The sequence below is a fragment of the Phyllostomus hastatus genome, unplaced genomic scaffold, assembly GCF_019186645.2.
Source record: "Phyllostomus hastatus isolate PE091 unplaced genomic scaffold, TTU_PhHast_1.1 phas_contig_17, whole genome shotgun sequence".
Lineage (NCBI taxonomy): Eukaryota > Metazoa > Chordata > Mammalia > Chiroptera > Phyllostomidae > Phyllostomus > Phyllostomus hastatus.
This window is the reverse complement of record NW_025333664.1, coordinates 8,451,891-8,468,608: the sequence shown is the minus strand read 5'-3', so window position 1 is coordinate 8,468,608 and position 16,718 is coordinate 8,451,891. Positions and strand designations below refer to the sequence as shown.

General features: G+C 55.7%; 1 protein-coding gene across 1 annotated transcript in view; it reads right to left on the bottom strand.

Moving 5' to 3' along the window:
• The window catches only part of KCNB1 (potassium voltage-gated channel subfamily B member 1), a 79,792-nt gene extending 63,439 nt beyond the window's left edge, over window positions 1–16,353 (bottom strand). Inside the window, exons 1-2 of the mRNA XM_045832806.1 lie at window positions 16,001–16,353; window positions 14,059–14,791 (exon numbers count right to left, since the gene is read on the bottom strand). Coding sequence (XP_045688762.1) covers window positions 14,059–14,625 — 567 coding nt within the window. The 5' untranslated portion in view covers window positions 14,626–14,791; window positions 16,001–16,353. The remainder of the gene's footprint in view (window positions 1–14,058; window positions 14,792–16,000) is intronic.
• Between the last annotated feature and the right edge of the window lie 365 nt (window positions 16,354–16,718).

Here is a 16,718-nt window from a genome sequence, read left to right as displayed (position 1 = left end):
GAAGAGCAGAAAGAGGAAGGCAAGAGCCTAAGAATAAAAGGAGGAAGCAAGTGAGGGGAGCACTGTGGAGAGGATGGCAGAGAGATGCGCTGGTCTGGGGCCTGGGCTTGGGAAGTGACAGCCTGGCTTCGAACACGGCCCTGCCACCTCTTAGCTCTGTCCTTGCATGTGTAACTCAGCCAACCTCTCTGGGGCTCAGCCTCCTCATCTGTAAAATGGGGATAATAACAGTGCCTTCCTCACAGGGCACTGTGAGGGCTACCACATGAGTTAATAACCCCTGTAGGGTGGCAGAGGAGCGTTAGTTAGCTGTGTGGGTGTCATCAGAGGAATAGGCTGTGTTGCGTCCTCCAAACTCGCAGCATCCTCAGCAGGGGCAGGTCAAGGGTGAGCAGTGACTGAGGGGACAGAGGGCCCACAGCACGGGGCTGGTATGGGGTAGGCTTCAGAGGGTAGCCAAGACATCCCCCTGGGAGACCCAAACTCCTCCTCCCTCAAGTGAGAAAGTCTCATATCTGGGAGGTGGCCAGGTTCTGCATTTTTCTGAGTGACAAGAAAGGGGCTCTGACCCCCACCTCCCTCGTAAGAAATCTCCCGGTCAGGGCAGACGGTGCCTACAGTGATGAACTTGGGGATCCGAAGGCACTGACCGAGGGCCCACGGTGAGGGGAAGGGCATCAAGTTTGGGAAGTTCAAGGGAAGAGTATGTAAGCAGAGTCCTAAAAGAAGAGCAAAGGTGGCCAAGAGGGCCAGGGTAGGGGCTGCAGGATCTAGTCAACACAGCACGTGCGAAGCGCCTCAGGCAAGACCCAGAATGATGTCCTGGGGACCTGGGAAAGGAAGCAGGGGGCCACAGGAGGTGTGTGCGATGGGAAGGTGGGTGCTCACAGACCCTCAGTGGCCAGGTAGGGCTCTTGGAAGTTATCCTGACGGCAATTAGAAGCCAGGACGGGATAACGGCCCTCCCCACTGCATCCTTCCCTCACCCCCATCCCAAAACTCTGCACAGGTGGAGTGGACGAGACGGGAGGTGGGCTCTGCATGGAGTGAGTGCACCATATCTGAATGGCAACGTTCATTCATTCATTCATTCCTTTCATTCATTCATTTATTCAACAGGTTTTTGTTTGGTACCCACTATATGCTGGACACCACCGTGTTAGCATGGGAAGGCAGCAGTACAACCTGGCCAAGTCCGTCTCGGATGGAACGTATGATGTCGTGGGATGAGGCAGACAAGAGCCAAATAAACAAATCACATACCAGGCACTGTAAAGGTCCATGACGGAAAACAAAGGAAGGCAAAGGATGGAGCGTGAAGGCTGGGGGGAGGGTGGAATATAGCCATTTACTAGGGGCTGGGACCCAGCACCTCGTCTCTGCCGCCTCCCTTTCCACGGAGCGCACTATTGTAAGTAGAGTTTAAAGACGGTCCTTTAGCACCCTGGCTGGTGTGGCTCAGTGGATTGAGCTCCAGCCTGCGAACCGAAAGGTCAGTGGTTCGATTCCTATTCAGGGCACATGCCTGGGTTGTGGGCCAGGTCCCCAGTACGGGGCGTGTGAGAGGCAACTGATAGATGTCTCTCTCGCACACAGATGTTCCTCTCCCTTTCTCCCTTCCTTCCTTTCTCGATCTCTTAAAAAAAAAAGATGATTTTTAGCATCTCTCCACCCGGTGATCAATGAGCCTCCCCAGCTGGCACCGACGATGCATTTGGTGTGACCACAGTGACCAGCAAAGTGCTCCACTTCCTCATGTGTCGCTGCCAGCCACACAGCTCCTGGGCCGCGGAGCTGCAAGCCACGGGAACCGTTCTGACCCTCGCCTGACACCGTCTGCCCTTCTCTGGGGACAGGGTGGGGAAACTGTCCAGGCCCCCCCCACCTGGGCCTGCTCCAGGTCGGCCAGCGAGGAAAGGGGGATTGAAATGAAGCTGACAACAGGTTGAAGGGTTTTGGGCAGGGGCGAGGCGGGGGGCCATTCCTCAGTTGCCTTCCCAAGAATCGTGTCCCCTCCACCAGCACCTCCCGAGTGGGTGGGCGTCAGAAACAGTGTGAAAAAGAGGCATAAGTAATAGGACCCCACTGGCTACAGAGAGGTCTGGGCACCTTCTGTGGTTCGTGTCTTCAGAAACCGTGCCAGGAGTTGTGGACGGTGAGGAGTTAATGACACATAAGGGACAAGACACACAAAATGACGAATTGGGAACAAGAGTTCCGACTCCAAACATCGGTGTTCCAAATGTGCCTGCCAGAATCCCGGTCATGAACATCACCAAAGTGTCCTGACCTTGAACCTCAGAATTCCGGCTACGAACACGCGTTCCAACCCGGAACACCAGCGTTCCGACCTTGCCCGCTACGGTTTCAATCACGAGTAGTGAGGCCCTAGACACATGCTCCTTGGGTCCAATTACGGAACTGAGGATTCTGACAATGGATGGCAGGCTTCTGACCTTGAACCCCAGAGCTGTGACCTTGAGTGGTGGCGCTTCAACAATGAATATCAGAACGGTGGTCCCGAGTGGCGAAGTTCCAGCCTTGAACTCCAGAATTCCGGTCCCCGGCACGCTCATCTCTACCAAGAATTTCTGGATGCCCAAGCTCTCCAGCTTGAATCTGTGGCACTGAGAACACTCCACAGAGACACGAAGTTTAATTCTATACAATAAATTCTACCACAGGCCCACAGCCCTTACTTAGAAATAAGTCAAATGTTCAGATGATGAATCAAAATAATAAAAGTAACACCAGCTTACATTTGCTGCATGTCAGGCACTTTGCTGAGCATTTCACATGCTTCTGTGTTATTTGTTCCTCCGGACAAGCTCGGGGAATTTATTGTCCCCATTGTGCGGATGAGGAACCTGAGGCTCAGAGCCAGTCGGGTTTGCAGACTCAATATCCGGTGCTTTTGTCTAACCGCTACAGAAGCTTTCTCTTCCTGCTCTGGCTGAGGCTGGGGAGGGGCATGTTGGATCCCATTAGCTAATGAGTTAAGGATTTACCACGAACTTCCCTGACGTGTGCTGGCATCCACCAGGTGTAAGCCGCCTTGGGTTTTGAAGCCAAGTCCCAGCTGAGTGGGACAGTCATTCACTCAACAAACACTTGTCACCCTGTGCTGTGCTTCATGCCAGGAGTAAGGAGAGGGTGGGGGGGAGACCTGCTGCTTCTGCCACCCACGCTCTGCTCTCTTCTTGTCCCCCTTCCTCATGGGAGGGCCTCAGAGGCAAGAAATGGCCCTTCCCCCGTTGCTTTCCATCCAAGGGCTCTCTGCTCCCAGGGGCAAAAACTGGAGCCCCAAGGGCTAACTGTGGTCCCCAGACAGGTTTTGTCTGGCCCACTCAAATGCTTTAATTTTTTAAAATTTATTTATTTTTGGAGAGGGGGGCGGTAGGGAGAAAGAAAGGGAGAGAAACTTCGATGTGCCAGAGATACAGCGCCCCCGAATGGGGACCTGGCCCGCAACCCAGGCGTGTGCTCTGGTCAGGAATCAAACCAGCAACCTTTCCGTTCATAGGCTGTTGTTGCTCAGTCCACTGAACCACACCTGCCCGGGACAAATTCTTTAATTTTTAAAAATCATTTGCCAACATTCAAGTTGGGATACCGCACATGAAAATTGAAATGTCTGGCTGGGCCCAGAAAGGAACCCAGCCTGGAGCCGAACACCAGCTGACTCTTTAGATGGGAGCGCGTGGCCCGGTTTACCACAGTCCCCACCACTCCCAGCTGCCTCCTCGTCACTAAGGCTGAGTGTGACCTGGCTTCCGCATTGAACTTGCCCTACCCCCATTCTTCCATCCAACTGCTTCACTCGTTAACACCACCCGCCTGGCCCCTGGAGCCATCTGAGTTTGAGGTCCCTGCTCTGGCCTCCGTGTCCCTGGGCAGAGAGCTTGAGGAGGCACCTTTTCCTTGACAGCTTCTCCAGGACCGAGGGGCCTTCTACTCCTCCCCAGGCCCTCCGAGTCATTCTTCCCAGAGAGCAGGGCCTGCTTCCTGGGGTGCAGCCTACCTAGCGACACGGGGCCCTGTGCTCAGAAGGTCCCCGCTAGGCTGAACACTTCACCGTCTCCGTGGATTTTTGAACGAGGGCGCTGCACTTTCATTTTGCACCGCACCCCTCCGAGTCTGTAGCTGGCCCTGCCAGTGGGTCCCTCGGTACTAGGGGCACACAACACACCACGCACATACAACACACAACACATATGGCACGCATCACACACTACACACAGCACACACACAGCAGACGCACATACACCACGGGTTTCTCAATCTGTCTGGAAGACCACCTCTTGGACTGGCCTATTCTCCCAGTCATGAGGCCAATCATGGTCTAAAATTTGTATGCAGGGGTAGGGGTTTGGGGGTAGCAACCTGGCGGGAGGGAGAGGGCACCGGGGGACTTGCCTGTGGCTGCATTTGATGGAGCTTCACGGGGGTGTGACGGAGACTGGGCGTGGGGGGTGGGGGAGTGTATGAGCCCCTCCCCCTCCAGTCACTCCTCAGCACAGACACTGCGTGTGGGGTTTGAGCGAGCATCGCGTCAGCAGAGGCCAGGTTAAGGCGGGGTTTGGGGCAGACGCTCTTTCCTCTCTCCCGTTTGAGAAAAGGAAGGAAGAAGGAAAACCAACGAGCATCTGTGCTGGGCCACACAGTGCTGGGCTTGCACACCTACGCATGCATGTACGCACGTGCACACGCACACGCGCGCGCGCACACACACACACACACACACACACACATAGTGGCCCAGGTGAGTGAGTGCCCCATCTTTCTGACCTGGCACAGTCACCACGCCCAGAGAGGAAACCGAGGAAACGGAGCCCCAGGGAGCTGAAGGGTCTGTCTCACAGACCCTCCTGGGAGGCAGGGTGGGGGTTGTAAACGCATGTCTCTGGGGTTTTTTCCACTTTTCCTTCCGGGAAGTCGGCACATGGCCCACGAGAGGAGCAAAAGCCCTGACAAAGGGGAAGGGAAGGGCGGCTGCCCCGCGTGGGCCTCATCTCAGAAGAAACCGGTGGTATTTTATCTCGGAAAGAGCGTAAACAGCACCCAGTCCAAACCGATCATTCAGCGTCCTGGAGGGCCTTTCTGAAGAGGTGACACATGAGCTAAGACATGAAGGATGAGAAGGGGCAGCTGGCATCGCAAGACATGGAGCCAGAGTCCCAGAGAGGTTAAGGGATGTCCTTAAGCTCACACAGCTGTCTTGTGCTTTCCCTTCCTCCCTCCCGCCCTGCAGCCCCCCTCTGACAAAGCCCCTCCCCGGCACCAGGCCCGAGGTGGCTCTAGAACACAGGTCTGTAAACTTTTCCTGTCAATGTTGCTGTTTCCAAAAGCAGCCTTAGGTAGTACGTAAATGAATGTGGCAGATGTACCAATTAAACGTCATCTAGAAACCAGGAAGCCCACCCACCCTGCTTCAGAGCGCAGACATTAGTAAGATACAGTCCTAGACTTGGAGAACATTCTGCTTTAGTTGGGGAGATAAGGCCAGAAGGAATGTGCTAACCAGAGCAGGGGAGGTAGAAACAAAACTTGTAGAAAACAGGAGATCATTTCTGCAGCTCTGGAAGGAGAAAAACCAAGCGCAGATTCTCAGAAAGGGCCAAGCACACCTAAAGGCCCTCTCTGACCACGGTGTGTTATTAGCCATCGAAACACCTTGCTTCTTCCCTTCACAGCATGCATATTGCACTGTGCGGTTACTCTTTCATTGAATTTTTTACTTGTTTAAAGTCTAACTCCCTCCACTAGGCTATAAACTCCATAATGGCTGTGGAGTCTTTTTTGCTAGCTTACATTTAGTCTTCCCTCTCTGGGAAACAGTACTTGAATTTTTCTTTGGGGGACCCTCTCATTCCCATTCTCGGTTTCATCCTAGCTCCAGCTATTGGCATGTGACCCATATCCAGCTAAGTGATTGGCTCAGGGATGGGCCAATAAAAATTGGCCCTGGGATTTTGTTGGAACTATTGGGAAAGAGGCTTGCTTCCCCCTCCCCCCCCCAGGATGGAAGCCTGGAGTTGCTGGAAACTATCTTTTCAGCCTTGTTGGTGCAGCCTGCTGAGAAGCCACCACAGAGAAGAAGGGTTAGAGATACTGGGAACCAAGTCTTGATGACCGATTTAAGTCCCTGGATTCAGCCCTCCCTAAAGACTTATTTAATCAAGGATACACACACACACACAATTTTTTTTTTTGCTTAAGTCCATGTCAGCTGCATTTTTGTCACTGCAGCGCCCCAAAATCCTAACTAATAGACACACAAGTGCTTGTCAAGCACCCAGCACGGTTCCTGGCACATAGCTATAAATGTCTGTCATACAAAGAACAGGTGGCACTGAGGCAGGACCTCAAAACACGCACATACACCCACACAGAGTTCTAAGGATCAGAGAAGCCTAGAAAGGAAGCTAACTTTGAAACCAAGAGGATTGTCCCAGGAAGAGGAGGGAGCGACAGAGTCAAATTGCAGTCAGTATTTCAAGGAACAATAAAGGATCTGCAAACTCATCCAAGGCATAGGAGATAAAAGAAAATCGATCCATTCAGAGAGACAGTGGGAACTCCAGACCTGAGGAGCAGACGGAAGGCTGGCTAACACTATCATCTTATCTCTGCCTTTCGCTCTGCTTCTCTCATGCCCCGACAGGGCGATCTCGGGCCGCCTCTTTGGTCTGCAAGGACTCTGAGAGGCAGTGCTGGCCAAGGTCAAGGGCCCCAAGGACCACACAGGCCTTGGAAAGACTCTGGGAAGGGCCCTAGGCAGCAATTAGTGAAAGGTAGTAGTTTATTTTTAGCATCTGTTTGATTCCAAGTCCATTACCTGGCGGATGGGAGCGATGGTGTGGAATTGGCAAATGTGACATTATTCTCTCAAAGGCACTGTCCACCTGCCAGGCGTGGTGGGCAGTTATGGTGGAGACCGGCCTTGCTGCAGACTGCAATGGAGCAGCCAGGGGTGAGGGAACACCCCACACGTCTAATTTTGTCCTTGTCCTTGCTGTGAATGGAAGAGGGGAGCTGTCACCACCTTCTGGCCTAGGCAGTGTGGACACGGGAGTGGGCAGGTGGAGACAAGGGAGGGAGGAGGAGATGGAAGGCTATTCTGGGGAGACCCTTGCCTTGTACGGGAGACCCCTCTGACCGGGCGTCATAAGATCATGCAAATTTATCCGCTTACTCACTCAACTCATGCTTACTACTAGTGAAATGCAACAACTAAAACAACACTACTTAACTTGTACTGCACCCTTGCTGAGTGCCAGGCACTACTCTGAGGGTTTAATATAGGGTTGGTCCCAAATTATGGATCAGGAAGTTGATCAGAGAAGTTAAGTCATGTGCCTTAGGGCGCCCAGCTCAAAAGTACTGGTTTCCGGGCCCACTGTCCTGAGCATTCCTGTCTCTCTGTGGGTCAGTCCTAACATCCCCAGAATAACGCATGAGCTGGCCTTCACAGTGTTCTGTGCCAGGCAGGTCTGAACATCAGGTTTCCAGGGCACAGAGGAGGCAGCAGTGAGAGCTGCCGGAAAGGGGTGTGGGTGGCGGAGGGAGCGAGGGAGAAGCTGGGCCTGGAAAGGTGGGAAGGGAAAGGCTGCAGGCAGGCGGGAGGAAGAAGACGGTGCACAGCAGAGGAATCAGCTTGGGCAAAGGTGTGGAGCGGGACTGGGGAGGGAGGACCATTCGAGGAAGGCCAAAAGGCGGGTGTGGCGGGAGGAGACCACACCACGGGGGGAGGCTGGGAGGAGAGGAAGGTGGAGGTGTTGGCTGAGGCCTTGAAGGCCGGGGTAAGGGGTCTGCGCTTCATCCTGGGGGCTGTGAGCATGCATCGTTTTGCAAGAATAATAGTTTTTTTTGGAAAGGAGCTTATTTTTCCAGCGGGATTGTCAGGTGGATTAAATGAGACAATAACAACCAAAAAAAAAAAAGCAGTTCTGGAGGGCTTTCCAGGCATCAGACCCTAGCTGGAGTGCTCTGCACGCACGGACTCATTTAATCCTGGCGGCCATGCAATGAGGCAGGCGCTGCTACGGCGCCTGTTGTATGAGTCAAGGAACCGGGGCACAGGCAGATGCAGTAGTTTGCTCCAAATCACATGGTTAGTGAGTAGAGGCCAAACTTTGAACTGGGGCGATCCCGCTCTCCCATCAGGGCTCCTCTCCCTAAGGCCCTCGGGTCTAGAAGTGCACCAAGTGCTGGGTGTGGAGCTGGCGCCTAATGCATGCTTGTTCTCTTCCCGTTAATTAAGCTCTGGCCGCGCTGCTCCTTTAGCCACCGCTTTTTCTTCCTAAGCATTTCCACGTCCTCTAGCCTATCAGAGGCTTTCAAAACCCCCGAGAGACCAGTTGCCAAAGTCTCTCATCCCGGACAAGCATCCTGGAGAAACGGAACGATCCCTGAGCCTCGGTGAGGGTAACAGGAGGGTCCGAGAGGTCTGGAAATGGGCTCTGGGTCTTTCATCAGGTTGTTGTGCGACGCATCCTCCGGGTTCCCTTTTGTCAAATGGGGACACAGGGTTGATGAAGCGTGGCTTCAGCACTTTATGAGCACTGCCGTGCTTCATCCTCTGGGCAACCCTGCCAGGTGGGTTTGTGTATCACCACCTTCACTTAGGGCTATGGGAGGGGAAAGGATTTGCACAAAGTCCAGAGCTAGGAAATGGCAGGGCTGGGATTCAAACCCGGGTCTCTCTGACCCCACAGCCAGGATTCTGAATCTCTGGCATAAGGTCTCCCATAAATAAACACAAGCATCCAGGATGCCCGACCCGGGGCCAGTAAGAGCCTCAGCCAGATGACTCACAACACCTAGAAACCCCATGAGTTCTGAGCTGGTTTCCCTCATTTTTTCTCGATGAGGGTGCATGGATGCCCCCTGGGTTCAGGCCAGGGAAGCAGAAGCTCCATCACACTAGTGGCATGGAGTCCTAATAGCGCAGGAAGTGATCCGCCACCATCAATAGCGCTGCCACGGGAGAGGCTGCCAGCCAGGGAGGTAGCTAGACTAGAAGAATTCAGCGATGACACTAATAATCGCCATTGTCATTTACTGAACGCTTACCATGGGCTGGGCACTGGCCCACGCTCTTTATGCAGATTGTCCCCTAATGGCCCTGCGTGGTGGGCTCCCTTTCCTCGATGAGGAAACTGAGACCCAGAGAAGGAAAGGAGTCCGCCCAAGGTCATATTCCCGGTAGGATGGAACAGACCACATCTGTTGGACTCCAGAGCTGATTCTTAATCAAGTCTGTGGTGGGCAGACTACTGACCACTGTCCCTGAGTCAAGAATACTCCCTCTTCTGATTATAAAAATTCACGCTAATAAAGTGCTTTCCATTTGCAAATTACATTTACATCTGAAATCTCACTGAATCATCAAAATAGCCCAAAGAAGTGGGTCACCATTGAGCACAGGAGCTCACTGAGCTTGAAGGATTCCAGGATTAAGAAGCACTGGCTTGGGAACAGACCACCCTAGGTTCAAACTCTGGCTCGGCCGGCTTCATTCCTTCGACAAATATTTACCGAGCACTTGGCTGTGTACACTCCGACAAGTGACTTCGCCACTTAGCACCTCCATTTATTTCCTGTTTGTAAGAGTCTTAACACCATTCATCAAATCCATTCTCTCCTTCATCTGAGAATGCCAGACACGTGATTTCCCAGGCTTCCCCGTAGAATGAGCATGTGACCTGATCCTGGCCAATGGGATTTAAGGGGGCTCTGGGAAAGGGTTTATCTCAGGGGAAAACATGGCACATAGGATGAGATGCCCCATGTCGCTAGTTGGATATCGTGTGTCAACACTAGAAGGCTGGAACTGGGCAGCCATTTTGTGATATGAGGCATCCAGCCTGAGGCCAAGCCACCTGTAGAAGCTGGAGGAGCCAAAAGATTAAAAAAAAAATCTAGAATCCTGATGGCACAATGGAGCCATTATCCCGAAACCTGCTACCCTGGAACTTCCTGTTATGTGAGATGATACATCTTCCTCCTTATAGAAGCCACTTCGAGTTTTTTATTCTGTTACTTGCAGCCCAAATGGGCAGACTGTCTGGATTGTTGCAGGGATTTCAATGAGATGGTGGGCGTAAAGTTCCACTAATCAGTGCCTGGCACAGTAGACAGCAGCTACTCTGGATACTAAGGAGTTATCTCAGGGCTCAGACCCAGAGATGGCCCTGGGGAGCACAGACGCTCCTAGCCTGGCGAATTAGTCCCCACTCTCTCCTACTGAGAAAGCCTGTAGTTTTCTGAGAAAGCGGAAACCCAGTGGTGGCCCAGCACCGAAACCCTTTCACTCTGTTGGGGCTGACCCCAGTTCCAAACGAGAATCAATCACACTGCCTTTTGCCTAATGGATTTTGATTTTTCGCTCCCCTGACGGCGAAGGCGAGTGCCTGCGCTTCGGTTTGCCTCTGCGTTGCCAGAACAGCCCATCAATTATTAACAGCGACAGCTCAGCCTCCCGGTGCCGCTATCACAAGGAAAGGGTTTGCCGCAGCTCAGCCCACCCAGCCATGCAGAAAGAACTCTGCTCCTCATATTTACAACAACAGGCCGCCCTCCTACCGTGCGATTTGGCAAACACTCACAATGACCCTGCAAGGGGGGCCCTTTTACCTCCATTTCACAGGTGGGGGCTGGGGCTCGGAGCCTGGAAGAACTTGCCTAAGGCCAGAAACTGGGGAGGGTGCTGGAGCCGGGCCTGCACCCCAGGTCTGTTCTCGCTCTTAGATGTGTGAGATTTCTGAATCTCACAACCACTCAGGAATGGTCCTCCATTTTACTCTCTCCTTCTGTGGCCTCTGCGAAGTTTCCACAGGCCTCGCTGCCTGACTGGCAAGGCATCCAAATTGGGGCTGGGGGGTGGGGGGGGGTGAGGTGAGCACAGAGACCTGGGGTGCAGGCAGGCAGTGAGGAAGGCGTGACAGATTCCCCAACCCTGAGACACAGTGACTGGCTGATCGCTTGGTCCATTCATTCATTCTACATGTAGCTGTTTGAGTTTCTCCATGCCAGGCTCCGTGTGCTGGGTGCTGGGCACGGAGCAGTAAATGCAGCTCACAGCGCTCACACTCACGTGTGGGAGAGACAGAGAAACGAAAGGAAGCAGACGTCATTTCAGATGGGGCTCCGAGCCTGTGCAGCGCCGACACTGCGTGATGGGACGGAGACTGAGGGGAAGGGGGCTGTTTTCGACAGGGCCCAGGAGCGGTCTCTCTGAGGATGGGCTATCTGGGCAGGGGCCTGCTTACATGAGGAACGAGAAGCGGCTGGCCGTGAGACAGTGTGAGAAGGAGCATTCAAAGTAGCAGGAACAGCAAGCGCAAAGGTCCTGGGGCAGCAGGATACAGCCTGACCTGTCTAGGTGGGGGCGGAGCGAGTGAGCTAGAGGAGGGTAGAAGCACAGCTCAGAGAGGTCACAGGCCAGGATTCACTGGGGTCGGGGATGCCCTGGTGATGGTTGGGATTTTATTCTGAGTGAGATGGGAAACCTCTGGAGGATGTTGAGCAGGTGAATGATGGGATCCAATTTACATTTTGAAAGGCTCACTCTGGCTGCTGTGTGGGCAGTGGATTGCAAGGGGCAGAAGTAGAAACAGAGAGATCGGGAAGGAGACTACATCACTTATTCACGATGGAAAGAACAGGGTCTTTGAAATCACACTCGAGTTTGAATTTCTGGCTACTCCTGTGTTGCCTGCTGTGTGACCTTAGGCAAGTTACTTAACCTCTCTGAGTCTCCCTATTTGGGAAAGGGGAGATAATAATAGAGAATCAGTATAGGGACTAATTGCGTTGTGATACTTCTTACACAGTGGGTGTTTTTGATCAGTGAGAGTCAGGATTTCTACACTGAGAGCCAATGAGCTGGCCTGCCTTCCCATCTCAGCTCTCGCTGCAGAACATCCTAGACTGTCCATCTGCCAGGAATGTGTGCTGGCTGAGCCTGGGATCACAGAGAGGTCACAAAACTGTCCCTGCAAGTGGATTAACCCAGAGGAGAGAGGAGGCTGTTTATTCCCAAACAGCGTCTTTTGCAAGCCGGAGCTTCCAGATGCCAATCGACACACAGCCTTTGCCTGCGACCCTCCCCTGCTCTGCCCCGCCCCTCACTCTCGTGTCTTAGGGGCCGGGGCGGGGAGGAGGGAGAGTCAAGTCCGGGCCCAGACAGGATGTGGAGGGCAGGGACCTGTGTCAGGCCTGGAAATAGCAAAATAAGTCTGTTGATCCTAAGCCGGTTAAGGGTGAGTGACTTTGTCTTAAGAGGGAGGCATTTTGGACACAAAACCTGGGGCAGGATTATGGCCAGAGACAGCCCGCAGCCTCAGAAGAGAGAAATCAGGCCCCGGGATCTGTCCTCTTCAAGACCCAACAGGGGAGAGGGAAAACCTGCGGGCTTTCCTCCACGCTCCTGCCAGTTAGCCCCTCCTGCATCCTGCACCCCCCCTCCCAAAATGTCTCCTTGGGTGGTCAGTTCTGGGGAAAGGACCCCACAGGGTCCCCTTCAGACCTGGCCCTGCAACTGAGCCTTCGCGAGGAGCTAACCGAGCCCGGGGGTCCCACACAGTGAGAGGCCAGGCTGGCTGAAGGCGGCCCTGGCTAGGACATCATGGCTGCCACGCAGGCTCCCTTCTCCTTGTTTCCTCTTCTTCCACGAACACATCGACCCTACCCCCCACCCCCACCCTGCTTTTTTGGCTCCGCTCTCAGAGGGCGAGTTATGTTCAACACGTCTTTTCCAACTTGGTCCTCCTGGATTGTGACATCAACACCTCCCTTTTCTGGCCTCCCCCTGGGCCCCAGATGAACTCCTCGATGGGGCTGCACGCACCGTGCTGTCCTTTATTCTGACATCTAGCATACCGGCCACAGGAAGGCAGGCCCCTGTCTCTTCAAGGCAGCCCCAAACCCCTGTAGGACACAGAGAAGTTGCTCCCATTCTGGCCTAGCCTCTCTGAGTCCCTTACACCCTCAGCCTTTACCCGGCACCACACAGACCCCCCGGCCCCCGGGGGGGTAATAAACTCATCCCTGCCTCCTGATTTATTGTCCACATTGCCTCATTCTTCCCTCCTGTCTTGAAGTTTACATCTCCTTCCAATGGCGAAAGCATCTTTACAACCTGCATCAAACCCTTCTTGGAATAAACTCACCACATAAATAAAGAGCAAATCAAGGGGTGACCCTTCTTCAGCCACAAGCATCCACAACCAGCCGCATGCGTCACGCACACGCACGCCCGCCCACCCCTCAGAGTCCCTTTGCCTCGTTTTCCTTACTTATGTGAAAATGGCCTGGCCCTGGCCGGTGGGTGGCTCAGTTGGTTGGAGCTTGTCCCACACACCGAAAGGTTGCAGGTTCGATTCCTGGTCAGGACATATACCTAGGATGTGGGTTCGATCACCCGTCAGGGCCCACATGGGAGGCAACAGATCAAAGTCGTCCCCCACTCCGGCCCCACCCTTTCTCGCTCTCTAAAATCAATAAACATATCCTTGGGTGAGGATTTAAAAATAAAAAACTGAAAACAGTATCTCAACGTCCTCCAAGCAAGTCTGTAAGCTGCTTTCATTCCCTCCTTGAGGCGAAGCGGGGTTATACATTTAGGGGTAAATGAAAATCGCAGGGTGACACCCTGCCAGCCTGGGCCTGGGCCTGGGCCTTCACAAGGGAGCGTTATGTCCAGGAGACCAAACACGGCTCCGTACCCCGCCCCAGCAAGGCTGAACTGCTTCTCTGTCCTCTCTCCCGCATTTGCAACATCCATCTCCTGTTGTGTGGGTTTTTGTACGTCTCCGTGAATCCCTTTCTCCAACAAAGTCAGGGTATAAAGTGTTGCATAATAGAAGGATGGGGCGACCGATACCACATAGGATCCTTGGAAGGGGTCGGTCCTTGTCTCCAAGGTCTCTGGCTATAGCCCCTCCCCGTTCCTGGTCTTCCTATTTGAAGACCAGAGTCCCCCCAGCAGAGATCCTTAACCTGGGTACGCAGGCGGAGTCCTGCAGCCCAGCAGCCCCCAGATCCCGGGCTCACCTTGGCAGCCACAGAGGAATTGGGCTTCTCCAGGAGGTCCCAGAGCTTTTTCCTCTTCTCCGCGCAGCACGTGTTGTCGAACTCCTCGCCCTCCCGCTCGCGCAGGGTCTCGGCCTCGCGCTTGAGCTCCTCGTTCATCTGCTCCTTTTTCTGGTGGTAGCGGGCCTGGCAGCAGGACTCCAGGTAGATTTCGTCGATGCCCCAGTAGTCCAGCTCTTGGCTGAAGCTGAGCGCGCACATCTCCTCCATCATGTGCAGCCGCCCGGTGCGGTAGAAGTTGAGGATGGAGGTGAAGGCTCCCGGGTGGCGGTCGAAGAAGTACTCGTTGTCGTCGAGGCTGTAGTCGTCGCACACTTCGAGCAGCGAGTCGTGCGTGTTGCAGTCACGGAGCTTGCCCAGCCGCGTGCGGGGCAGGCGGTCCAGGGTGCGCCAGAGTACCTCGTGCGCCAGGCCCCCAACGTTGAGGCGGACGCGCCTAGAGCACGCCTTGCTGCGCACGATCTCCATGGGCTCCGGCGGCAGCGAGCTGGTGGAGCGGGAGCCATGCTTCGTCATGCCCGCCGGCATCTCTGGTCCGGCCGCCCCCTCCCCCCCTGCCCCCCCAGGCCGCAGTCACTGGACGGCAAGGCCGGCCGCCGTGGGGGAGGGGGGCAGGGAGCGCTGTGGGCTGTTGGGGGTGCAGGGGGCCACGCGGGCGCGCGTTATGGCCGTCTTCTCACCTCCATCCCGACGGCTGCGAGGCAGAAAGTGCACGCAGGTAAACAAACAGGAAGGCACGGCCCCTCCCCACCTCTCCAGCGGGGCCCCACCTGGGCCCCAGCTGGCCTTGACCTTCCCGGTGCTTAAGCAGCTCAGGGGGGCAGAAAGCCTGGGCGCTGTCCCTCCCGCCGGTGCTGAAGTCCGCCCCACCCCATGGATGGAGTGACTGGCCACCCTTTGGAGCGGGGAGGGGGCCCCCAAGAGGCGCCCCAGGGACCCGGGAGGCCCCACCCGGGTTTCTGAGGCCCAGGCCTGACCCAGCCGCCCGGGGCGCTGTCCGCCCCTTCGAGTGCTGAAACTCGCTTTTCTCTGGCTATCCCTGTCGAGTCTCGAACCTGGCCCCAAAATGGGGAGAGAGGGGAGCTGCGTGAAAAACTTTTTTTTAAAAAAGACTTTGCATCTTTTCCTCCCCACGTTCCGGGATAATTAGAATCTGAAGGCTGGGGATGGCAGATGGCAGCAGGTTTGATTTTTCTAAACCTTAAAAGATTTGGGGGAATTCTGCAGGATTTCAGGTGCCCACCTGTCGGAGGTCACAACAGACTGTGTGGTCACGACAGCCCCGCACTGTCGTGGAGCGACCCCTCTCCCCAGGCCACGGGAGTATCTCTTGAGGTCGCTCCCGCGACAAGATGAACCCTGAAGACGCAAAGCGCTGGTTCCCACACCGCCCTCCCAGTGCCCCTAACCCACCGCAGGAGGAGCGCGGAGTCCTGGGGACCCACCTGCTCCGTCTTCCCCTCGATCCTTCCCCGCCCCCTTCTCCTCCTCCTCCTCTTCCTCCTCCTCCTCCTCGCTCCTCTCCTGCGATGGCTTTTTATAACTCCGGGTTCTGCGCCTTTCCCGGGGCTTAGAAGGGAAGGGGTGGGGGAGGTAGGAGGCGGGGAAACGAGCTGGATTTTCTGGCCTTTTCAAAACGTGCCCTCCTCCTGCTTGCACTGGTGATTTCGGGGGCTCCTCTGAGCCCCCTGGCAGTGGAGCTCGCGCCCTCTCCCCTCGCCCAGGAACGATATCATGCGTCTCCCCAAGCCCCCAGCCCCTGTCCGCACGCCCCCCGCCCCCACCCACCCCAGCCTGGAGCCGCGGAGCCTGGGTAGACCAACAGGCCGAGCCGCGCCGTAGGCGAGTCCCCCACTCACGTCCCCCTGCGCCCTCGCCGCGGGCCGCACTCCCCAACACTCACCCTCAGGGCGGCCGCCTCCCGGGGCCAGGGACCGCGCATCGCCCCGGCCGCCGGAGCACCCCGGCCCGCGGGCAGCGGCGGACCCGGGGCCCGGCCGGGCCCGGCCTACGCCGGCCGGCCGGGCAAACGCCACGCCGGGGCTGCAGGCGCTGCGAAGCCGGACGCGCTCTACGAGGCTGGGGGCGCAGGCGGACGTTGCGGGCGCGGGTGGCAGGACCGCGTTCGGGAGGCGACTCCTGCTCCACCTCCTCCTCCTCCGGCTCCGGCGGTGGTGGCGGAGGCAGCGGCTGCTTGGGCGAGATCAACAAGTCGGGGCTGAGCTTCGGCTCCGCGTTCACTGCGATTCTGTCCCGCACTTCAGAGCGCCCGGAGTCCAGCACCGAGGCGGGACGGCGCCACCTGCGGGTAGCAAGCGTGCGCGTCGCTTAACTCCTGCCTGCCCGGCCTGGCAGGCTGCCGAGCTTGGGGGCGGGCTGCTGGTTTGGGCGAGGAGGAGCCTGGCAGTCCCTAACCTTTCCACCTGGGCTACCTCCACTGCCTTCCTGGCAATCCCGCCTTCCTTAGTGGCATCAACAGCGTGAGGTGAGTGCCTACTGTGTGCAAGACACTAGGATAAACGTCTGAGATTCCGCTGTGAACCAAACCCAAACGCTGGGCACCTGGGCACCTCATGGAGCTGGCTGGAGACAGAGAGAAAACAAAGGCAAAGGATGTCCCA